General features: G+C 41.2%; 1 protein-coding gene and 2 long non-coding RNA genes across 4 annotated transcripts; all 3 read right to left on the reverse strand.

Moving 5' to 3' along the window:
* Positions 1-4,078: 4,078 nt before the first annotated feature.
* On the reverse strand, positions 4,079-7,108 carry LOC125022162. Its single transcript, XR_007114419.1, has 3 exons — positions 5,937-7,108; positions 5,674-5,767; positions 4,079-5,150 (listed from the first exon to the last, which is right to left on the reverse strand). It is a non-coding gene; the product is annotated as an uncharacterized LOC125022162 (long non-coding RNA).
* A 134-nt stretch (positions 7,109-7,242) lies between these two features.
* Positions 7,243-8,118, reverse strand: LOC125022917. The gene is made up of 3 exons (XR_007114504.1): positions 7,964-8,118; positions 7,543-7,630; positions 7,243-7,260 (listed from the first exon to the last, which is right to left on the reverse strand). It is a non-coding gene; the product is annotated as an uncharacterized LOC125022917 (long non-coding RNA).
* Positions 8,119-13,387: 5,269 nt separating this feature from the next.
* Positions 13,388-23,580, reverse strand: sncgb (synuclein, gamma b (breast cancer-specific protein 1)). Of its 2 annotated transcripts, XM_047609912.1 has the most exons (6): positions 23,148-23,580; positions 19,987-20,028; positions 18,796-18,923; positions 17,731-17,748; positions 16,916-16,957; positions 13,388-15,955 (listed from the first exon to the last, which is right to left on the reverse strand). In XM_047609912.1, exons 1-6 carry the CDS (start codon positions 23,266-23,268, stop codon positions 15,947-15,949), a joined length of 360 nt encoding a protein of 119 aa, XP_047465868.1. In that variant the 5' UTR covers positions 23,269-23,580; the 3' UTR covers positions 13,388-15,946. The 2 variants fall into 2 exon arrangements, with proteins under 2 accessions (XP_047465868.1, XP_047465869.1); XM_047609913.1 differs by lacking the exon at positions 17,731-17,748 and having other exon boundaries at positions 23,148-23,573.
* Positions 23,581-25,239: the final 1,659 nt, after the last annotated feature.

The raw sequence follows: 25,239 nt of genomic DNA on the forward strand, positions 1-25,239 counted from the left end.
CTGCGGTGGCTTGTTCCCATTAAAAGTAGGAACGAAAAGAAGTAAACTAGCAACAGGTTGAAGGATCATTGATGTAAGAGTGGTCTGATCCCACAGGCACGCGGTTGCCTCAAACTGGTCATAAAGTTTTGATTTGATTTGATAACGTTCTTCCGTCTTCTTTGGAGTTTTCGCTCTCTGTCTCTCACGTGACATATAGATTCATCAGCTGATGTTATCAGAGGCGTTGTCAATCTGCCGGAGCTTGACTCTGCCCGTCGTTTCCTTATCTCCACCGCTTCCACAATCCAGTGTTGGTGCCTGTTGTTTTCTGTGCAGATGACTTTGGCCTTTTTCCAGTCCATGGTGGGATATCCCCATTAGCAAAAAAAAAAAAAAAAAAAAAAAAATGTTTTTAAGCCATAAAAAGAGCAGAAATATAAAGAGCCAAACCCGACAATCAACTTAGTTAAATCTCATTGTGCAGTCACATAAATACAAACACAATAGCATGAACATTAAGCTAATCGACCAGTTAAAACTAGCTAGCTAATTTGCTAATCTGTTTGATAAACATTCCATTACCAATATGTGCAAACAAACCTTAATCTTGCTGTTTTCTCTTCTTCCTCTTTATTACATATGTCCCTGAATGAGAAATTGTACAAAAATATAGCTTTGGCCATACAGAAAACACCACTCATACATGCAAAAATAAATAAATTAATTAATTAATTAAATAAAATTCTTTGTTAATTGCTCTTGGAGGCCACCTAGTGGCCGTGGGGCCCTAAGCAGGCACTTGGTTCACCTATGCCTTGGGCTGCTCTGTCCCCCTTATATATGGTAGTGTGTCCATTTATTTATTGCCCACAGTGCATATTGGCACCTGATGTGTGCAATTCAGATGTGTCTTTCCTCCTCTCTTGTGTCTTCGTCTTCCATTACCAGTTTGGCCCAGTCGTATAGTGTTCGTACAACTGACATTGCGCGTGTGGTGTTCTAATGTCCATAGTAAATATTGATCTGTGCGTGTTGGTTTCCAGTAAAATTTTAGTTTTTATCCTGGCGTCATTATGACGGTGCCACCATTTTTAAAGTTGTGTATGTTAAAATGAACATGCAATTTTTCCTACATTTAGCCCCAAACGCAGAAAACTGAGGTGTGAATTTGTCAAACTCAATTTTTTCCATCAGATTTACTAAGTGCTAAATCTAAATGTAAATGTTAACGATAAATGCTAAATCTAAATGTTAATGTTAAAGATAAATGCTAAATCTAAATGTTAACTATAAAGCTTAAACTTAAATGTTAAATGTAACTTGGCAAAACAACAGCACCGCACTGTCTGTTGGACATTTACAATCCACATCAACAACGCCACTGTACCTGGACAGAACTGTCTCCCCAGGGCTCCACCAGCTCTGAACATGGCACTGCGCCGGGGCCAAGCAATTTAAAAAGCATATGAGAGCTCACTCTTGTTATACTTTATATATTGTAAAACCTTGCTGCGTTGGGGTTTCATTTCAGGGATCCATTTCAGACAGCTCGTTTTGTTGAAAACTCTGGTAACGGATTCTGTGAACATAACCAGGTCGCCAGCAGGTTTTCTTCAGTGAACTTCGAGTTTCTCTCTTGCTCCATCCCCTGACAGAGTTTGAGTTCCTCTGTTTGTTCATAAAAGCAAGTTGCATGTCCATCTGTGGAATATCCCGTCAATGAAGGAGCAGTTTTAGTTTGACATGTGTGAGAAACATAATGACCGCCTTCAATCCATCGTTGCCATAGTGAAGCATCAGATCGCTCCATTGATGATGGCTTTTTGTAGTCTTGGGGTAAGTGTGGAACTCAGAGTAAACTCAGAGTTTCCCATCTCAGGTTTGTCAATTCAGAGTTCAGGGTTAGACTCAGACTTTGTTGAGCCCTTAAATGGGCCCCTCATCAATTACTGACAAATCAATTTGTTAACTTGCCGCTGGACGTATCTCCAACTAATGTATTTTTCCTGTAACACATAACACGCAGTCAATAGGCAGCCGTGGTTCTTGTCTGAACATTAACACGTGGCGAGTATCCTGTGGATTGGTGTTTTGTGGTGTTGTAACTAAATATTCCCTTTCTTTTCCTGTGACAAGGTGCGGAGCAGGTCATGGAGGGTTCTGGTAAATTGTTCGCACTGGCTATTACCTTTAGGTCTGTGTGGCGTCGTCCTAGTCATTGTGATGTTGTTAATACGGCACAACGTGTCTATTGTTTTAGCCTCGTCCTTGGTCAGAGTAGATTTGGAGGGGGACTCCGAAAACATAGAACCAGTTTTTAACCAGCACCTCAGCTACAGTAAAATCTGTAGCCAGAATGTCATTAGGCTTGGTGGCCCATGAAGCTCCAAAGAGTAGAAACATCTTTGGACAATGTGCGGTTCTGTCGATTCTGGGGGCACAGGCAGAGACATTAGGGTTGCTGGCAGCCTGTTTTAAGAAATCATCTTCACCGTGGAGTGCTCTGAGCCGCTAGAACCCCTCCTTACAGCCCAGGAGATTAACTAGCTTTACTGTGTCTTCTGTGCCTTGCGGTGATGAACCAGTCTGAAGGATCCCTCCAGTCTTCTACGCCAACTGCTGTTTAGTATTTGTTTAAAACTACCAAAAAGGGACATACTGACAACGCCTAATGTAACCTAGAGGGCGCACTAGGATGCAGGGGCTTCAATAAAGAGGCCGCATCAGTCAGTGTGGGTGAACAGGGCGTTTATCTTCTCTAAAACATAGTTAAAGAAGAAAAAGCAGACAGACGGACATACTGCAACCAACCACTCCCTGCCAGGGCACTAGGAGTATACCACTTTTTGCAAATTAATATAAACCCAAACACACTTCAACATAAAACACCACATTAATAAAAGAATGTGCCGCCTAGAACTGAACTCCCAGCGTCTCACCCTGTGTGAGTTTGCAGTAAACACAGTGGAGTCCTTCCGGTTCTTGGGCGCCATCATCTTTCACGACCTCAAATGGGAGCTGAACATCAGTGCCCTCATCACGAGAGCAGAGGATGTACTTCCTGCAGCAGCTGAAGAAATTCAAACTGCCAAAGACACCTCACCAACTCCATCAGCACCTGCTATGCCGCAGCCTCTGCTAAGCACAAGAACAGACTGCAGCGTGTCATTCGCTCTGCAGAGGAGGTGATCGGCTGCAGTCCGAAGTCTCACGACGAGCTGCTCGCTTCCAGGACTCTGAAGCGTGCAGCTAAGATTGTGGCTGATCCCTCTCACCCTGGACACAGACTATTTAACAGACAGGTGGCTGCGATCCATTGAGTGCAGGACCACTCGCATGATGACTGTTTTAAATCCAGTTTATGCAGAAAGGCGGTGATTCAACTGTGTGATCCTTTTGGAGGATGTGCTTTGTGGTGCTGTTAAACTGATTTATTTAGTGTAGTCATCTGACTAAAATGGAGTTGTCAAAATAACGTGTGTCAGTGCAACACAATACAATTTAGAGCAAAGAGAATAAATGGCATCAGTTTTCTGAAGATAATGTTATTACCTAAACTGGCCACACGATGGCACCAGAGCATGTGATTCCATGTATGTGATGATCTTGCTGTGGCTTTTCTCAGGGCTTTGGTAATGTGGGTCTCCACTCCATGAGGTACCTGCACAGGTTCGGGGCCAAGTGTGTGGGCATCGGTGAGATTGATGGAGCCATCTACAATCCAGAGGGCGTAGACCCCAAACAGCTGGAGGACTACAAACTGGTACCAGCACATCTGTCTTTCTTCTTTTCTCTTTATTCATCCATTCTTCTTTTTGCTGACTCAGACGTCACTCACTAATTTTCAGTGAATACAGATGCTTCCATATATTAATAAACATTCAGATTTTTTTTTGCTGCAGCAACACGGCACTATTGTGGGCTTCCCGGGAGCAAAACCCTACGATGGGAGCATTTTTGATCCCTGCGGCCGGAGAGAAGCAGCTCACACCAAACAATGACAATTTGATAACATTATGTTGACAGATTTTTACTCTGTTTGCTTGCTTTTTACACATTTCAGATTCTTGCTCTTGAACCAGTGTTGAACATCTGGACTGTTTGTAGCATTTTAATCAAATCATTTTCACAATACATTTAACAAGACATTTCTACAAACAGAGCAGTGAAGGCCGTTACAAACAGGTCAATGTCTGAGGATGTTATGTTTCTTCTTGCAGGACATGTACCTGAATGCTGGTGGTGTGACTGTATCTTATTTTGAGTGGAAAACTGACCTTTAAATATGAGAGAGACTCAAACTACCACCTGCTCAGTGAGTACAAGACTATGGTTCTGTGATTCCACAAAAACCTACGAACTAAGGCTCAATCAAATGATATAATACCAGTACCCTTATAACATTATCACAGCAAACCACAAACACCTGAAGTCTATATTTTTTGGATAAAGAAAAACCTCAAACCACACCCAGATATTACCCTGTTTACCCTGATAGTCTCCTCTCATCCAATGACAGCTGAACAGACATGAACAAGACATCAGATAATTTTATCACCCAGTTTATCCATCAAACATGATGTCAGAAAAGATAATATACCCTCTTTATTGATCCTTAAAGTTTATAGATCTAAATCTAGTAATGTTTGCTCTATTTTTCATTGTACCTAAAGCCCCATGAAAGTAACAGTAATTGAAGTGGAGGTGGAGTCTGACATGTGGGGTTCTGGCAGGAACTGAGAAGGATAATCTGGAAGCTACTCCTCTGAGTCATCAGACTGACTGTCGTCCTTCACTTTCAAGTTCTCCATTTTCTCCTCTACGTCTTGCTCATTTTGGATTTTTTCCTTCATTGTTGCAATTTCCCTTACAACAGTTTCTATATCATCATTTGGACAATTTATCTCACACTCCCCAGTAGAAGCCACTTTTATAGTGAACTTTGGGTTGGAACTTTGGTAGGTGTTTGTAACTTCAATCCTGGTTTTGTCACGAGAAAGTGCTGCATTCCATTTGTCATGCTTTTTTGTGTAAAACAGTATTTTGTCACCTTTCCCTTGTCTCTCGGTTCGATAGAGAGTGTCTGGATTCCTCATCATTTCTTCAGTTCTTTGTTTTTTTTGCAAGTATGGTGTTTTCGCATCCTTGTACACAAAATGTTTAGGCATCTACAAGGAAACAAAAGAAACAAAAATTGGCATCTTACTTTCAAAAATGCGGTTAGTTTTTTAGTTTTCTGAAGCACTTGTTCACATTTAAATGTGATGTGATCTTGCTCACACACATGCAGTCTATGGATCAAACTAGCAAACAAAGCTGCAGTGGCACTTTGTGAATCATTTTAATAAATGTTTTCATGGTTGATGAACTAAATGTTACAAAAATGAGACATGCTTGTATCACTGAATGTAGTTGTTCAAAAATATGCACCGTTAAACATTTAACCAAAAATAACCCATGGTAGCTAATGCAAATCTGACCTTGTGAAGAAACAGAAACTATTTACGGATAAATACAGGCATGAGACATATTATCAATGAAAACAGTCAGTTGTAGCTTCTGCATTTATAGTAACTGGTGTGGTGTAACTATTCTTAAAGGATGTTAAAGTTAAAAAGTTACAAAATCCTTGAGCTCTTCACTCACAGGATGTGCCAATATGGCCCTTTGGTAAATGTTCTCACTACTTACGAGCGTCTCCCTTGTTTCTGTGTGATCCTCCTCCTTTGATGAACCAGGTGACGCCATGTGAAGGTGTGTGGTCTCACAATCGCTTCCTGAAGGACTAAAACAAACCTCAGATCAGAACTCCCACCAGACACATCTTTATTAAAACGGCAGTAATTATCAGCATTGTTTTTTTCAAACCTTGCTGAGTTCCAGTTTCCCTACTGTTTAGATAACGCTGTTTGTTAAAGAGAATTTGTAGGAAAATTAAATAGAGGTATTCTTACCCAGTTCAGTAGTTCAGGCTGTGTCAGTGATGATGGTCACTGAGGAGTTCAGTCCAGGGTTTTTGACAGTATTGTTGTAATAAATCTCTGGTCTTTAGTCTGAAGAAGTTTCCAGCTGGTGTCCAGTTCAGCTCAGGAAAGTCTTCCCTCTGGTGTTCAAATTATCAGGAGTCCAGAGCAACAAAGTGATCTTTAATGCCGGAGTTTTAAAGTGTTCACAAGGTCCACCAACAACAGGAGTTGTAAAGGCCTGTGCTCCTTCTTTTATACTGTTGGGCTTTCACAGGTCACGCCTTTTCTTCTTCATCACATTCCTTGTGGTCGCGCTCGCTGCACGCGAGGTCTTCAGTTCGCTTTCTCAGCCGACTCCTCTCCCCCTTCCATACTTTGATGTCACATGCTCTCTTAGTGACTAAGCAGTGTCTTTTTTTCCACTAAGCAGTGTCTTTTTTTCCCACCACCCCACACTGTCAGTGACTAAGCATTGTCTTTTTTTCCAACTGCTGGATTTCCTCCTCTTTGTATTGTGTAACTCCATCTGGTGCGGTAGTTGGTTGCATCTGGACATCCATCAGGTCTGGCGGTGGCTGGGGGGGCCTCTGCCGAGTCCTCCAGTGTCCCAGACCATGGATCAAGAGGTGTTGGTTGGGGAGGTGGTGTGGACATGCCCGTGGTCCAGCTGGGTCCTGCAATTGGCGGGTCATAGTTCCAGCCTGTCTGTGGTAGCTCAGCCATACCTTTCCTCCACTTCCAGTGCAGTTTTCTTGTATGTTTTGTACCAATAGTTTCATAATTACTTTTGGTCGTCATTTTTATAAAGCCATTCTTGCTTGTTTCACACCCTGCAGTTTTACCGCTTGACGCCCTGAGGAGTTCAGTCCAGGGTTTTTGACAGTATTGTCATAATAAATCTCTGGTCCTTAGACTGAAGAAGTTTCCAACTGGTGTCCAGTTCAGCTCAGGAAAGTCTTCCCTCTGGTGTTCAAATTATCAGGAGTCAGAGTCAAGAGCAACAAAGTGATCTTTAATGCTGGAGTTTTAAAGTGTTCACAAGGTCCACCAACAACAGGAGTTGTAAAGGCCTGTGCTCCTTCTTTTATACAGTTGGGCTTTCACAGGTCACGCCTTTTCTTCTTCATCACATTCCTTGTGGTCACGCTCGCTGCACGCGAGGTCTTCAGTTCGCTTTCTCAGCCGACTCCTCTCCCCCTTCCATACTTTGATGTCACATGCTCTCTTAGTGACTAAGAGAGAGATAAGGCAACGTTTTCTGTTTTCGTTGCATTTTAGTTGCGGGGAGGAAAGGAAAAGGACGAGCAGGCATCTATAATCAATGATAAAATACATTTGATACATAAATGTGATGTAGTGATATATTTTGTATATTTTATATTTCACAATTTTCTAAAGAAAGTGTTTCAGGGTTTTTCAAAGGTTTTAATACTATAATCATAATACTGCAGTACCTTAGTTTCGTCAAGTTTTAATCACTGGTGCAGGTTATTTAAATGTAACACATGACTATCAAAGCTAGTAAAATAAGTTTTAAGAAAAAAGTTTAGTCAATGAAAATTTGAAGACAGGTAAATATTTTTTTTTTTTTTACGTTTCTTTGGTCCTGTTCACAATAGAATGTGTCTTCACTTGCGTCTTGCGTGACCACTTGTGATCAAATATCAGCTCCCTGCTTCCTCCTATGCAAATAAAACACACAAACCATTCATTTTCACCACATATAATATAATATAATATAATATAATATAATATAATATAATATAAATGTGTGCCAAAAGTGTTGTTTACATAGTATATTACTTATATCAGACTTGTAATGATATATTGCATGTTGATATTGTTTTCATAAGAAAATTACATAGGAACTACTCATCTGTAATTTCTGTTCATTTATTCTAATATAATTATTTTTGAGGTTAGTTGGCTAACGGCTACAAGAACAAAAGATTAAGTGCTGTCTACTGATGAAAGTGACAAGATGAATAAAGAAAAACTCAGAAAACTGTAGTTACACAGTTATCACTGTCCTGGAGAATCTCTGACCTCAAAATGATTCCTCATAACAACATGCATCCCTTTTAATTTATACTATTTGTGTTATTCGCACACAGCCAATCATAGAGAGGCTGAATAATTATCCTCCATATATGGTAAAAGAAATGATCGGTGCCAAGTTGTAAATGGTTGACCTTATTTATTCTTTTCCACTGTTATCTCATCCAATGTCTGTACAGGAAAGTTTAGAGAGGACGGTTGGTAATCAGGGAGGACCCATCCCCATCGTATCTACTGCTGACTTCCAGGCCAGAGTTGCTGTGAGTAACAATCATTGTCCTACACACATCCATGGTCAGACTAGTGCTGGTTAGACACAGACTAGAAATTCATCTCTGGCAAATTTAATGTGTTTCACACTGAAGAGTCCCACACTGACACTGAAAAGATTGTATTTATGTTAATCTGAAAAGACAGATTAACATGCTGTTAATTTGCATTATGTATTTTTTATTTATTATTATTATTATTATTATTATTTTAAATTAATAAAATGTTCATTGTATTAGTTTCATGATCCTTAAATCTGCATCTAAACATGAGGAAAATGAAAACAGTTAAGAAGTAGTTTGATCCACATCATGAACCTTTGCTGGATTGTGTAAAGATTTTACAAACTAGATATACAAGGCACACACATAATTATATAAATATATGTAAGAAGGAAAAATGAATAATCTTGTACTGTATGTCTATATAAACTACACTACCCAGTAGGTGTGGTTTCTTCCAGTGTGCACTGTGTGCACAGGTGTATTGCATTCTGTCAGTGACTAGATTGGGACTGACTGTTTCTTAACCTGCCTGCTCATTGTATCATGAATGCTCTGGTGAAGGTCTTATGACTAAAAGCTCCATATTAAAGAGGAACCATTGCACAAATTGAATTGAATGGAAATCTTTGCTTTATCTCAGGTACCAAGCAATAAATAAAATCAATTTCACTTAATTTTCACCAAATTTCATTATTCCATCTAAAATAACGGTTGTGTGAAGGCTGGTCAGGGTTCAGTAGATGTTCCCCTGCTCCTGGAGCAGAGATGGTGCGAGGTGTCACTGTTATCGCCCTGTCCCTGGCTGAATTTCCCTCAGTTTTAACCATCCACTTCCCTTTGAAATGATTACTTTCTATTTTTATTTTATTCATTTTTTTTTTTTTAGAAACCAATAAAATGTTCAGAAAGAGACACTAAAATGTGCCATTGTGTTTGTTTCATGTTGCTTAGATGTCTACAACCAGGAAATCAGAAAAAGAGTAATGAAGTAGCTTGAAGACACAGAAGGATTTTAGGAAGCCTGCATCCACAGAGGATCTGTGGTTAGTTCTCCATGATGTTTGGAACAACCTACCAGCCGAGTTCCTTCAAAAACTGCAAGTACCAAGAACAATTGATGGTGTCTTGAAGGCAAAGGTTGGTCACACCAGATATTGATTTGACTTAGATATCTCTTCTGTTCATTCACTGCATTTTATTAAGTGATGAATTTTTTGGAAGCTTTCTTAGTTTACGTAATCTTTTCATATCTTTAAATCATCTGTCTATTGTGATTTAGAAATATACTCTTGATATAAAGTTCAATCATTTTCTTCTGTAATCAGTTGTCACATAAAGTCTTTCATTAATGTAGCAGAACAGATAATTCGTAATGCAAATACCAGAATCATGTAATGTACAGATCTTAAATAAACATATTATCTACTAAATTAGCAGATATCACTTCTGAGAACAATGAATTTTAATGCCACACATAGCCTGATGTGTCACCCACACTTTCACCTGAATGAGTTGCAGATCATAAATGATCTACTCTTCTTAACCTGTTTATTTACCTTTCCTCCTTCCTGCCCTGCTCCATTCCTCCGTACTCAACCTTCAGAAAGACAAAACCACAAAGATAACAAAGTACATACCAAAGGAGGTGCAGTGGATTTTTAAAATTAAGATGAAAGGATGAGGTGATGGCAGGGTGGAGAGACTCCAGCACGAATGATTAGCTAGCTTTCGATTTTCTCCACCAAATAAAGACAAACACGCTATGCAGTTGATCAAGTCTGTTTATCATGCGATAATTATCACGCAAATGACAAATAAAAATCCTTGAATCCTTGAAAAACATGCTGAACTGATAGTGGTTAAGTTGCATTATGTATTTTTTATTTTTTTGAAACCAGTAAATTGTTCATTTTATTTGTTTCATGATCCTAAAATGTCTCCAACCATTAAATCTGCTGCATCTACATGAGGAAAATGAAAACAGTCAAGAAGTAGTTTGATCCACATCATGAACCCTTGCTGGATTGTGTACAGATTTTACAAATTAGATATACAAGGCACACACATAATTATGTGAATATGTGTAAGAAGAAAAAATAAATAACATCTTGTAATGTATGTCTATATGAACTACACTGCCCAGAAGGTGTGGTTTCTTCCAGTTTGCACAGGTGTATTGCATTCTGTCAACACTTAAGAATCAGTAAGTACAGTTTGATATGAAGTACATGTTATAGTATATCCATAAATTATACACAGTTGTATTGTGTTATATACTCAAATACAATTTATGATAAAATATAAAAACACAAAGGTAAGACCTAATTTGTGGTTATGGCTGTATGGAACACTTTGTCACTGGCTGCTATTTCAGTGAGTTTTGGTTACATAAGTCGTGCAGGAGTCTTAGCTTTAATAGAGTTTGTATTGTTCAGATCTATGGTTTGAGTGAACTGGCTTGACTCCTAATGCCAGGTGCAAAGTAATGATGCTGTAGTATATGGTTGCTGTGTCCACTGGCCCCATGGAGACTTGGGAACAGTTTGGCATTTATTAACCTTCATGCCTAGAGTAACATGAGAATATTGACACCTTTTGTTGGAAACAGCTTCTGTTCAAAGTTCTCAAACCAAACCAACAATAGAATAATAATGTCTGAGGCTCATGGGCAGCCATCAGAGATGTTGTGTGTTATATTTCTGAGCTTTGGACAGAGACCCTGTCAAAACATTTTCTATGTGTAACTGTGGGTAAGAAATACAAAGTAAATTCATCAGTGAATTGAGACACATGACGGCAGCTACACCTGCACACACAAGGTTACAAGCTAACGTGGAGACACTGACTGCAGCTCACGCATCTTCTCATGCCCTGCATCAGTCACGTAGTGATACTATTGTTACTCTTGAAGAATGTAGAGGCTTATCTGTATGGACACTCCTAGAACTAGTGCATTTACTGGATGAACTGGATGTACACTCCCTGCAAAAAGCCAAAACGAAACTAAAAAAAAAAAAAAACAAAAGACAATAAAATACGTACCAATGCAATGGCAAACCAGGTGATGGCGGGGTGGAGGGCCTCACTTTTCTCCACCTCTGATATGACAAATATGTGAACAAAGACAAACATGCTATGTGGTTGATCAAGTCTAACTATCATGCGTAAGCCTTCCTGAGGTGTTGTAAGTTCATTACAGCGTGTAAAACTTGTCACCTGCCAGGCTTCTGTTGCGCAACCATGAGCAGTGGTAGAAGCTATTGTGGTGCATGCCATGAATTTAATTTATACAAGTTATAGGGGGCCACATTATTTCACTTGAATCAGCCAAGAGAAGAGAACTTAACAGCCGCCTTAAGGACATTAAAAAAATGCTTCCAGTCCTGGAAGAGTCTTATAGACCTTCTCTCTCATCCACTGACTACAATAAGATCTTGGAATTGAAATATGAATATAATACCATTCTTTATAAACGTGTTGGTAGTCTTCTATTAAAAAATAAACTGAAATATTTTGAACTTGGAGATAAACTAGAGAAACTCCTAGCTAACCAACTTAAAGGCAAAGAGGCTTAACAGGCCATTCACAGGATAAACTCCAAATCAGGCAGACTCCTAACCAACCCAAAGGAGATAAATGCTTGCTCCAACAGCCACTGAAGCAGATTTCTGTAACTTTTTTTGCTAATTTAAATGTTCCCCAATTAGATAATGCAGTGAGAGATGACTTAGATGCCCCAAGTTCTGAAACATCTGGCCCAGATGGCTTTGACTGTGGAAATATATATAAATAATTTCATGACAAAACTCCGCTGTGACTGATTCTATGAGAAATAAGACGGTCCCAGTTCATTATATCATCTGTTTGCTCTTCAAAGGAGGAAGACAAATGTTGGATCCTGCAAGTTACAAGACCTGTTGCTCGCCATATTTCCACAGTTGTACACCCTAATCAGACTGGATTCATTCATCTGCAAACAAGATAAAAATGCTTTTGATGATGTCAGTTATAGATCATTTATGTATATAAGAAATAATGAATGGGCCCAAAATCGATCCTTGAGGCACACCACAAGAAATTGACCTGTAGTATGAAGAGTTATTATTCCAAGATCAAATTGCTTTCTTGGTTACAAATAACTTTTTGAACCATAACAGTTTTGTGCCACTTAAAACATAAAGACAAACCTTATGAAATAATGTGTCATGATTGACAGGATCAAATCTCAGTGTGATCTTTTTATTGTCGGTGGCTTTGGTGACGAGTTGGGTAAGGGCCATTGAAGTGGAATGTTTCTCTCTGAACACATACTGGTGAAAAATAAAAAAATATTACTTTCATTAAATTATTTAGCCAAGCGGTGGTAAACTACTACTTAATTTTATCTTCCTTGTGGTTTTTATGAGTGTTTACTTTTATGTGCAACAAAGCTACTGTGACAAAATATTTTCCCTCGTGGATCATTAAAGTATGTCTAAGTCTATAATTAGAAAATAAACATTTGCTTTAAAGACGGAATGACTTTGGCCGATTTAAACAACACTTAATGCATTCAATGCTCTTAATTAGCCACATACAGACTGAAGAGTCAGCCTGTGGTTATCTTCTTTACGGGTAGGACTGTTTCACTCCTTGGTCAAGTTATTCCCCTTCTTTGTATTTTATATGGTGCCGGTATTTTTGTGATGAGTCAGTCTGTGCAGTGTGTGTGTGTGTGGTGGCTGCAGCTGGTTTCCTGAGCCATTTATAGTTTACTCTTAAGAATAATAGAGATTATTTGTTAACCCTTTGTATGTCTGACTGGTTGGTGAACCTGAATCCGAAGGAACTATTACATTAACATCTTGTGAAAGATGTAATGACGCTGTTGTGTATTGGTTGCTGTGTGTACTTGCACTTGGGAACAGTTTTGCATTTATTCACTTTCATTCCTAAAGCAACATGAGAACATTGTCATCTTTTCTGAGCTTTGGACAGATCCCTGATTTAAAAAAATTCTATGTCAATGTGGGTAAAAATGCAAAGTAAATTAATCAGTGAACTGAGACTGTGAGATCACACTTTAATTTTCAATCACTCTTTGAATAAACTCCTTGAAGCCGTCACTGGATTTCAACAAAACTTTTTAATTTCACTGGTACAGTTTATAAAATCAGCGAGTTTGCTTTGATGCCAACTTAAACATGGTGATTTGTGTTTGTGTATCCATGGTGAAATTGCGTGTATAGAGTGTGCTGTGCGTGTGTACAAGTGTTGTCTGTGTGGGTGCGTGTGTGTGTGTGTGAGAGAGATTGGTCGATAAGGCAACATGCAGTCATCAGTTTCCATTGGCCTCAAAGTAAAAACACACAAACCTGTTCTAGACACAGACACAAACACACACACTTTGCTGGCTGAACCTGTTCTATGTCAATACACACGCGTATGCACGCACGTACAGTGCACACAGACACACACACACGCACGCACACGCACACACACACTGGTGCAGGGCAGACAAAGAAGGAAGAGGAAGCGTGACACTGAGGAATCATCTGATTGGCTGAGACGGATGATGGTGGGAGCTTCAGAGCAGCCAGAGTCATTGTGGTTAGTGTGAAATAAAAATTAAAAAACAACTACACATCCCAGAATTCAAGCTAGACACGGAATTACACACAAAGCTCATCTACATTCATTTAGATCCTTTACACTGATTCTTTCCTTGACATCTGAATGAGCGACTGACTAATGACCAAACCAGCTTCACAAAGACTAAAAAGCAGCCGAGATGTTTACTGAATGAACATTTTAACTCTTAAATCCAGTTTTTCATTTTAATGTTCATTTTATTTTGTCATATTTTCTCCATCGTCTTGTTCTGACTCTTAACTGAGAGGCTCGTTCTTTCTTTCTTTTGTCTTTTCTTGTGCAGCTTTTTAAACAGCATTTGGATTATTTGGAAAGTTTAGGATTTCCGGTAGAATGTGAAATAAAAGTTTGTCGATCAGCCCTACGTGAACATGATCTTGCAAACCAGTTTCACAAAAGCGGCCGCACGAGAACAAAAGGCGATCGCGTTTCCTGAAATTCACATTTTCTCTTTCAGTGATTCTTTTAATTAGTGAACGGTTTTCTGAACAGATGATTCACTAATGCCCCAACTGCTTGTTGGCATTTGAATTTATTATTGAGTCCTTGAGTGGACATTTTTAACCCCTTATGTTTTTTAATTTTAAATATCAATCCTTTATTTCTAAATGCTGTCTGAACACACGTCTGTCTTCCAAATATTTCTTTCTCCTTTGAAGATCTCTGTGTTGACATCTTATTCTTAATCTCTTGTGATTCTGCAATGCAAACCAGTTCCACAAAGACTAATATGCAACTGCACAAGGACAAGATGTGATCATAACTCCTCCTTGAACATTTTGTGATTGTGATTCATAAATGTTTACGCTGAAGATTTCTATCAGAATTTAAAATTTATGTTTGTGTTTTTGAAGAAAAGATGTCAAGTACCTAAAAGTTATCGCACACATTATCATCCGCCAAGATGAGGGAGTTTTCTTTCCCTTTCTCTGTGCAAGTCTTTGTTTAGTGGCTTCGCCTGCGTCCATGAAACTGAATTTAACTATTAATCGAATCGACCGTCTGTCTGTTAATTAATTCACGGTTAATATGATCCTACCGACTGGAAAGGCCTCTTCCATCCTCATGCACGACACTGACACAATTCAAGCCGCTGAGAGCCGAGCTAAACGAGCACCCTGTATTGCTTCCAGTGTAAGGACCTTGTTTCTAAATGCTGAGGCGAAACACACACACACACACACATACACACACACTAAGCCATACCAAGCAACACCGAGCAGCCGCTACTGCTACTATGGTTAACAACACGTGACAGGTCATTCTACACATCTGTTTCATGCAGTCTAGTGGGAGTAACTACGGCACACGCCACAGAATCATATCTGTCTTCAGCGAACGATTCCCCGCACGAGCCTCTGGAGATTTGCTTCACACGACGGCAGCTACACATGCACACACGAGGTTACGAGCTAACGTGGAGACACTGACTGCAGCTCACGCACCTTCTCATGCCCTGCGTCAGTCACACAGTGATGCTATTGTTACTCATGAGGAATGTAGAGGAGGCTTGAACACACCTAGAACTCCATTTTTCGACGGCCGCCACTCGTTTGCCCATTGTGTGGTGCATTTACTGAATGTACTGTGTGTGCGTTTTCATGCATGTGGCAAATGACGGTGTGACCTTTTTTTTTTTTTTTTTGCTTGTGTGAATGTGAGATTGGGATGGGCGGGTGACAACAACATCGGGGGTTCATATCAGGACAACACTAACACGCGAAGGGTGAGGCGGGGGAACGCCAGGTTCGGTGGAGGAGAAGCGACAAGGCTGCAGGAGACTGGAGGGGAGGAAAAGGGGGCGAGGGGCAGGTGGCGGGGATGTTACAGCAGGAGGCGCCGGGTAGCGACGGGGCGGAGAGGGGGGAGACGGAGAGAGGGCGCTGAGGTGCGGCATCCGGAAGAGTCTGTATTAGTTGATTTTGGTTCCGTAAAGTCACAAAAAAATATGTTGAACATCTGGAGTCTGGAGTACAGCGAGGCGAGAGGAAAGACGAGGGGCTGCTGGAGAGGACGAGAAGGTCCTGAAGATGATTAATACCCCTGGAAGGAAAGGAGGAAAAGATAGATATGTAGATCAGTAGTGGAATACGGTTATTTGGTGAAAGAAGACTAGATTTGAAAAACACAGCCTCATCCTCTTGCTCTTTGTGGTTGTGCAAGACTTGAATTTTGGCGTGACTGAATTTCAATCGGTACAAACACTAATAGTCAAGTTTGCGTCTTAAATTACAGTTGCTTTTAAGAGCAGCCTTACACTGAAAAATTGTTTTGCGTCGATATTTGATTTGGACAAAAGAAACAAATGAAGTCGGTAGTAGTATTAAGTAAGTATTTTTCCAAGATCTCAAGGTACTTTTGTGTGAATATTGGAACACCAGGAAATGAAAAACCACGGAAAGGACACAGAGTAAAGAAAGAAAAAAAATCTATGGCAGCAATAAAAAGCTGAAGATCTGGGAGATCCAGAGATAGTTTTACCAGATAATAATAAAAAAAAAAATCTGAAACAAATAAAGAAGTTTTCACTTTGGTCATATTTACATTACAACGAAAAATTATAGCAAGAAAATGTTTGTCAGGTCTTTGATTACAAAAGTTTTTAATTTACACCAGAAAATGGTTTTGATTTTGGGAGGTGGGGAGAAAAACATATGAAGTATATTTTAGGTTCGGCATGTGTGAAGAAACTGGCGAGAGCTGCACAGAATAAGAGGTTTCGGTGAACGACATCATGGCTACAATCGGTGACTTCTAGAAAAACACGCTGAACTGACAGTGGTCGAGTTGTATTGTAGCATTATGGGTAATGTAGTATATACTTTAAAAAAATCATAAGTTTATTGTTCACAAAGTTTCACTAAATACAGAGCTTAAATAAAAAATACATTATTGTATTAAATGACTTGTGTATCACTTCTGAGGACAATGAATTTAAATGCCGCACAAAGCCTGTCACCCATAATTTCACCTCATAAATGATCTACTTGACCTGTTTATTACCTCTCCTCCTTCGCCGCCCTGCTCCATTCCTCCGTATTCTCCCTGAAGAAAGAAAAAAACACAAAGGCAATAAAGTGCATACCAATACAATGCAAACAAGGTGCAGTCAATGAGGCAATGACGGGGTGGAGGGACTCGAGCACAGATGGCTATCTAGCTACATCTGATAATACAATAAAGCGGATAAAGACAAACATGCTGTGCGGTTGATCAAGTCTAACTATCATGCGTAAGCCTTCCTGAGGGGTTGTTAGTTCATTACAGCCTCAAAGAGGCTAAAACCTTTGCCTGCCAGGCTTCTATTTCGCAGCCATGAGCAGTGCTAGAAGCTGCTTTGGTTCATGCCATGAATTTATTTATACCAAGGGCTTCTATGATACATGTCACTTAACCCTACACAGAGGAGTTACATGGTTAGAAATGGATATTCTTAGTATCAATGTTTCCTGAAACCAAATAAGGTAGTGAGCATCTAAGAGGAAAGTGTGGTCTGCAATATTCAGACTGAGAATAAAATATAACATTTTTATGGCATCTATTGTGCAATGCTAGCTCTCATCCGATGATCTTTTTCATTTGCTAATCAGCTTCTGTTCCTCATTTCTCCTCCCGATGCTCACTCATGTCTTAATAACTAATATAACACCAATGCAGTCCAGTGCTACAACCCTGCAATAAATTCAGCACAGTTATTGCACGTTGTGACCGTGCTAAAAACAATTAGCATGCACTGTAATCCCCCTCTGTGTCCTTCCTTCACCCCAGCCCACCCCAGGATGAAACTATGACCCCACACTGCTCTGTCCAACAGGCACCTCGTATACGGGCTCCTCCTATCAGGGAAACACAAATCAGACACAAACAATGTAAACGACAAATAAAACGTGCACAACACGGCGACAATACACAACACAGAAGCACTGCGGTGGTGCACAGAAGAGGCATGCAAAAAAGACACAAATGTTAAATGTACAAACATCCAGCAGAGAGAATCATTCAAGTTTTATGACTCTAATACTCAAGGTTCAAAATAGTTATAATAAAAAAAATACTAATAATGATTTACAGGTGTGTTGTTAATGCTTATCTCATCATTTTATAATGAATTATTTTACTAAATAAAAAAGCAAGAATTCTCAGCAACCAGCTTCTCAAATGTGGAGATTTACCCAATTTTACCTTGTTTTTATATAATTGCCCTTCGAATACTTTATATCTGTTTTGGGACTATTTTGTTTTAGCTCAAACACTGAATGAAATATCATCCATCATCAGTGGATGCCGAAGCTCATTTATTTATTTTTAAAAAAAAAATTATTTAAAAAAATCTAAAAGTTCTGTATTCATTTTACAATAATTCCATGTGCCATATAGTGCACATTACAAATCCAGTGTCCTCAGTACGCTGCAGCTCCTTCACGTGTTTTCGAGCAGGAAATGGCTTCATCTAGTGGTGGATATCAGACTAGCCGCTAATGATCGCTCCATATCAGCTTCAGCCAGAACTAAAACTACTTCAGTTTCTTCAGGTAAATCTCAAACTCGAAGGAACAAATCTCAAATCACAGTTTAAATTGTATCTTGTTTCCACGTGAGCAGCCTCCTCTTGTTGTATTCACAACTATGATGGACACTGAGTAAATATATTGTAATTTAGTCATAGAATAGAACAGAAATTTTGTTCATTAAAATATTTCCAATAGCTACTCTTTTCATTGAGTCACATTTTCCAGTTTTAGATTGCTGTACAGTTGGGGGTGGGGTGCACCTCCAATATTGTAATCACAGCTTCCACTTGAAGGAATCAGTGTTAACGAGTGAAACCCGGTGAAGCCTGTGAAAGGCGTTGATGCAACACAAGAGTTACCACGGTAACTGACCTGGTTGACCATCCCGGTCGACGCGGCGACGTTCTCGACTCCCTCCACGGACGCCTGTGACACTTCGTTGGCCCCGGCAGCCGCTGCGTCTCCGACGATGTTGGCCTGATCCACGGTCCTGTTGGCCACTGAGACAACGGGAGCGGAGGACGTAGTTAGTAGTTAAACCGAAACACAGCACTGCGCACGTTGCTCGTTTGTTTGTCCGTGAGCTAACCAGATGAACATACATTTGACCCGTTTCTGCTCCTGCAACAGACTCATACCTGCAACCTGAGCCCAAAGATGCAACAGAGCACCCAGTGATACCTGAACATTAAAGTATGAGCCCTGAGGGATCTGATCACAAGTACAGGTGTGAGCTCACAAAGACCACATTTAGTAGTGGTCTGGGCTGAGCGCACATGATGTCTGACCACATCGACTTATGATCTGCTACATTCATTTGGGAATGACCAACTGTTCATTAGTAGGGAAAACCTTTTACTATCCGTTATCTGGATAAAATTACAAATTACTCATAATGAATATCATAAATAACTGGTGGAAGTATTTAGATCCTTCACATACTAATAGAACAATGTAGAAATACTCCATTAGTAAAAGTCCTGCATTAGTTACAGTAGGTGGGACTGTTGTACTATGACATATTATGTATCATTAGGTTGTTGTTTCTGCGTGAGTCTGAGAGCAGGCATTCCTCTCTCGTATTTAGTCGAGATGGGGATTAAACAGATTCATTTAGTGACTCACTGATACGGAGACATGAAATAATTTTGGGTCGCTGGGTCCGATGTTGAAAATTAATTAACAGATGATGCGTTCAGGTGCCTTTAACTGACTTATCGTTGTATCTGTTGAGGAAGTTTAGGTTCTAACGAATCTTAAATTGTAAAATGACTATTAACTGTCAGGTCAAAGCAGCAGAGTACAAAGTAAAACATTTCCAATTGACATGTAATGGAGTAAATGTAAGAGGTTTCAGGGAAAGTTTGTACTCTTTTTAGTATTTAGTATTTTGGGTGGTTTTACAGGAGAAGCACTGAATTAAGATGCTGGTTTTGTGTGTGGTTCTGATTCAGAAAAGGCGATGCTGTCTATTGTGTAAATTCTTTTACTTCATTACTTTCTGTATCTGACTTCACAGCTACCCATAACTCAACAAAAAATAGAAAAGAAAGCTTTCCTTACCTGTGTTTACTGATGACACAACTCCCTCCTTTGTCTTACTACCTGCAGAAAAAACAAATTGAAAGATTGTGTCTGTGGTGCGTTACATTTTTTTTTACAATTTGCAGTCATCTTTGCATTAACGATGAAGCATTTTAATAATAGTGATGAAAAATCAACATATGAATGGATTTCACCGCAGTCACTGACAAAACAGCGTCGTGTTGAGGGTAGAGAAACAAAGCATAAAAGTGGCATCGTATTTTCTCGTGCGCTCTTTGGATATTTGTCACTTGCTGACGCCCCTGCTGTTCACTGACATAACATTCCCGGGAGTGTCAGGTCAGCAGCTTCCATCGCTGCTTCTAAAAATACACTTCGAGACCTACTTTCAGTGCTTTCTGTCACGACGGGTTATTTTCTTCCTGTTTCACCGTTTACAGTAAGTGCTTTGAAATGGCTTTGTCATTTGTCAATCCTGAGCACAGCAGCAGCAGCAGCAGCAGCAGCAGCACCTCTCTGCGTTTCCCCCTCCCTGCTCCGTCCTCTCGTTACTGTATGATCCCAAGCAGATTACACTGTGGTTATATAATCCGCCAGAGTCAGGGAAGGATGGAGGGAAAGAGCTGCTCTGAAACATGAAAGGAAATAGTAGCGAGAGTGAGGCGAAGGGAAAGGAGCGGTGAGACCCCGCTCTCTTTATCGCTTTCACACTGACGCTGCCGTTTACAGCATCCACCCCATCCTCTCTGCCTCCCGCTTCCCTCCATCTCTCTCTGTCTCTCTCTCTGCACGCTCCCCGTGGTACATGAGACACGTGCCTGAGTACTGAGCGGTGCTGCAGTACAGGCCAACACACACTCACCGCAATGACACAGCTTCTTTCTCTCAGTCCTCCCCTCCTAAGAGTCCCTTCTCTCAATCCACATTTAAGCCTCGGATATGATCGCCATCAACCCGAACGAATTCACCAGTGTGTGTTTTAACTACTGGAAGCATTCCAGTCTCAGTTTTAATGTGTAAATGAATGAAGAATTGGGCCGCGTGCCAGGTGAAGGTGACCCGCAGGACACCGCCGATCAAGATGTTGGAATAATCCCGATAATGAGCAATAATCTCGATGGGAAGCTCGTGTGAATAAATGAAGACTGCCTGGATTACAGGGCGCTTTTTACAGTTATGAAATAATGTATTAAAGGTGCAGAACTATGGATTTAGCCGTTTTATCTCAGCGGAGGATTTGTGCCTTAGCTGTCCCGATGAGACAAACGCTCTCAAATATCTAGAGGGAAATCTATAAATAGTGCTGTTTATCATAAGAGTGTTAGAATAAAAATGCTAAATTATATGCTTACATAAGAATAGGCCTTTACGGACGAAAGGCCTTTCTATGAGGTTTGCTACTAATAATATATATATATATATACAGTTAACTGGGTAAATGAATTCACTGTTGCTAAAAAGCGAAAGCTCTTCTGGAGGTGAATATTTCACATCAATGTGGAAAGCTTTGAATCTTTAATCGGCCGTCGCTGATTCCCAGAACATTAGGAAGTGAACACAGACAGAAGCAGACACAAATTCAACGTACACCAGCGACTGCTACAGGGAAACGTTTTGCGGCCGGTGACCTCCCGTGCCGATGTGTCCCGTTTGTGAACACATGCCTTAGACACAGTGTACCCTCGTCCACATGCTGACGTATGCACCCTGCTGCAGGCAGATACAGCGGTTTATCGGCGCCATCGACCCTCCTCGCTTCCCTGAGCGTGCCCCCCCTTCCCCCTGTCCTGTTCCTGCTCCTGCCCCCCCTCTCAATTTAGCTTCCACCTTCCCTCCATCGAGTGTCTGCCTCTCCCAGTCCATCCACAAGACGAGAAGCTCTTTTTTTTTTTTTTTTTTTTTTGGTGATATGACACCTCATGTCACTCCCTTCCCCCTCTTCTCCCCCCTCTGCCTTCCATCGTTCTCCGTCCTCCATCCACTCCATCATTCCCTGGGGCGGGGTGAGGAGCATTATTAGTCATTAAAGTGATGCTCACTTGCAGGCAAATCCTGTTTCTGCTGCTGCTGCTGCTGCTGCAACGCCACCAACTCACACTTGGATCAACACGAGGATGGAGTGAGTGGGAGGGTGGGGTTGGGGGGTTGGGGGGGGGGGTGCAAATTGCTGCAGTGCTCAAGTGATCCTTGCCCTGTCATCCTCACCCCTCCCTACCTCCCTACTCTTCCAGCTTGAGACACTGACTCTTGCATACTACTTTTCATCTTTCCTCCTCCTCCTCATCATCATCAACATGAAGATTTCGAAGCCCCGTGTGACTCAGTCACAGCTCCGCAGACGACAGCCTCCACTCCTCCTCCTCCTCCTCCCCCGACGGCAACGGCTCCTCTCCCGCCCTCCTACTTTTTGCAACCCCTCCTCTCTCAGGTGGCCTAGAAGCACTGGTGCTCGGGGTAACCTTGAGATGTGACGCAGTTGCTGCTCAGGCCAAAACAGAAGTGCCGGAAATGACAGCAGCACCACATCTGAATCACAGCACCCTGTCACTCATGCACTTAATGAAGATATTTTTTCATTATTTATACATTTTTTTAAAAAAAATGTGCATCTTGTTGAAGTACAAGGATGAATGTATTCTGTTCAATCTAGGTCAGCTCCACTCTGTGATCAAAAATGCAGATAATTGCTCCGTCACGGGACGTCCCTCCGCAAAGCGCCTCACAAACCATTGGTTGTGACTAATATTGGAGAGGTGATGAAAGCCTGAAGCAGCACCGTCACGAGACACTGCAGTGTCCCCCTTTTCCCTCTTCTCCTTTTATTCCTTTCCCTCCCCCCATCAGAAGCCAAGCGACTGTCCTGCCACCCAGTTACAACTTTTTCCACCTTTCTACTAGAGCCTCACCCTTGTCGCCCCCCCCTCCCCCCTCCCTCCTCAGTCCTGCACCAGTCCTGCAGCAGCATCTTCCCCCTCTTTTTCCTCCACCTCTTCCCTCTGTTCCTCTCACGAGTCCCAGACACCCATGGGACACCCAAAATAAAGCGATGCAAAAACACGCAAGGCAGTTGCACATCCAGAAAGATTTGTGCATATTCCCCCAAAATGTGTCTTTTTTCTTTTTCTTTTTTTTTTTTTTTTTTTTGTCCTGCAGATCCAGAGACCGGATGTGTTACGCACCTACATACATCACCCCTTCCTTGGTCTTGGCTGCTGCCTCCTCCATGCCGGCTTTGGTCTTCTCTGCAGCGGCCACAACCCCCTCCTTGGCCATGGAGAACCCTTTCATCAGTACATCCATCTTGGGCGACGATACCGCTGGGCTCCTCCTGCTCCGAACGGGCCTGGCTGGCTTCTGGCTGGCTGGTGCTTACAGTGAGCGTGCAGGAGAGATGCTGCGAGATGTCAGAGTGTGTGTCTGTGTCTGCGTGAGTGTGTGTGTGTGTGTGTGAGTGCGTGTGTGCTGGTGGCTCCTCCTCTCTTGTGGTGCTACAACAGAGGGGCTGAGAGAAACGCACGGCAGGGCTACAGCGCGCAGACTGAGAGGCGAAGAGAGCAAACAGCCGGTATGCACGAGATGGAGAGAAGAGGAGGAGAGGAGAGAGAGACGGCCGGATGCTGCAGCATTTTCATGTCATGCAGCAGCCCCGCCCCTCAGCCATCCCTCCACTCTCATCCATCCCTCCGCTCACTCCACACGCTTGGCTCAGCCTCCAGCTCTCTGTTTGCATATCTGGATTGGCACGATGCTCCGAGCACACCTTTCTCGATGCTGAGCTTGTGAACGCTCTTACATAAGCGGCAGAGCTCCAGCGCGGGAGGCGAAGAGGATTTCTTTTCACATCATGTGTCATTTAATCTGCAATCACGTCACGTCACAGCTCATGCCAGAGATGTAATTCCTTCCTCCCTGTTGAAATAATATGAGGACTTTTATATTGCATATCACATTGCATATGTTTTTTTTTTTTTTAATTATTTGTAAAGTATGTATACAGTATTGCTGATGCCTCCCTTTATAATAAGAGACACAAAGAGGGTACCTGCAGCCATTTTCCTTGCTGCGAGAGAAAAGGCTTCGTCATCTCCACCTGAATGAGTCACTACACTCCTCCTCCTCCTCCTCCTCCTCTTCTTCTTGTTTCTGCCAGACATGCTGACTCAGCAGCCCGGGGATTTTGTGATGGCACCGACATGGCTTTTGTTTTTAATCTTATAAAAATGGTGGTGAGCGAAAAGAAATAATTGGGGACAAAAATAAAACATGTCACTGAGTCATCATGATCTTGGCAGTTAGTGTATAAATCTAAGAAAACAGAAGTGACAGCAGGCGGGTGATGTATTTAGAACAAGGTTGTTGTTTTTTTTTTGGAGGTCGGTGTCTTATCTTTCTGGGCTCTGAGTGTGTGTGTGTGTGCGTGCACTGCCCTCTGGTGCCCACAGCACATATGACATCATGACGCAGCGTTATTGCAGTACTGGGTTTTATTCTAAACAGTGTACAAGGCTTCATAGGCAGTAAATTCAAAAACCACAGACTCAACATTTCCTGGTATGTACTGCCAAAATAACACTTATCATGACATTTCATCTTTGTTTGTTTTTTGTTTTTTTTACATAACTTTCGAGTTTTCAGGGAGTTAAATATCAAGAAGTTTAAATATTGTAGCAGTCACAAATCCTAATTTTTGTGAGGTATAGCTGCACCACTTTTATTCTGAGGACATCCTGGGTAGTCGAAGCGGTGCGACTGACATTTGAACCGCTAGATATTTCACCTAAGATGTTGGTAAAGAAACAAAACTACAAGAAGTGTTGATACTGGACATTTGTCTCATGCCCATAAGACTGTATATAAAGATGGACGACCCCTCAGTGACTCAGCGAAGCAGTTTTTAAGCCCAGTGAGACTTTTGGCAGCACCTACCTCCGAGGTAACGCAAAAATTGGCAGGGAGATGAATGGACATTCAGCAACTTGTTACCAAACTACCGTAACATGTGAGTCCTAAAATACAGCAGCAGTACTATCACAATGCACACACATCTGAAAAGACATCCGTTAATGCTGTGCAGAAGAACGGTCCAAATTTTTTTCTACAGCAGTCAATTAACAACTTCACCTAATGCCCTGCAGTAGCAGAGAGAAGGAGGCTGGACATCAACAATTAGCTGATTAATTAGACCTTCAGCTGTGGTACACAGAGAAGGTTGTAGAGAAATACCACATTTGTTTTAACGCCACTACAGCACCACATCTCACTGAAACATGT

This window comes from Mugil cephalus, chromosome 16, assembly GCF_022458985.1.
Source record: "Mugil cephalus isolate CIBA_MC_2020 chromosome 16, CIBA_Mcephalus_1.1, whole genome shotgun sequence".
NCBI classification, from domain to species: domain Eukaryota; kingdom Metazoa; phylum Chordata; class Actinopteri; order Mugiliformes; family Mugilidae; genus Mugil; species Mugil cephalus.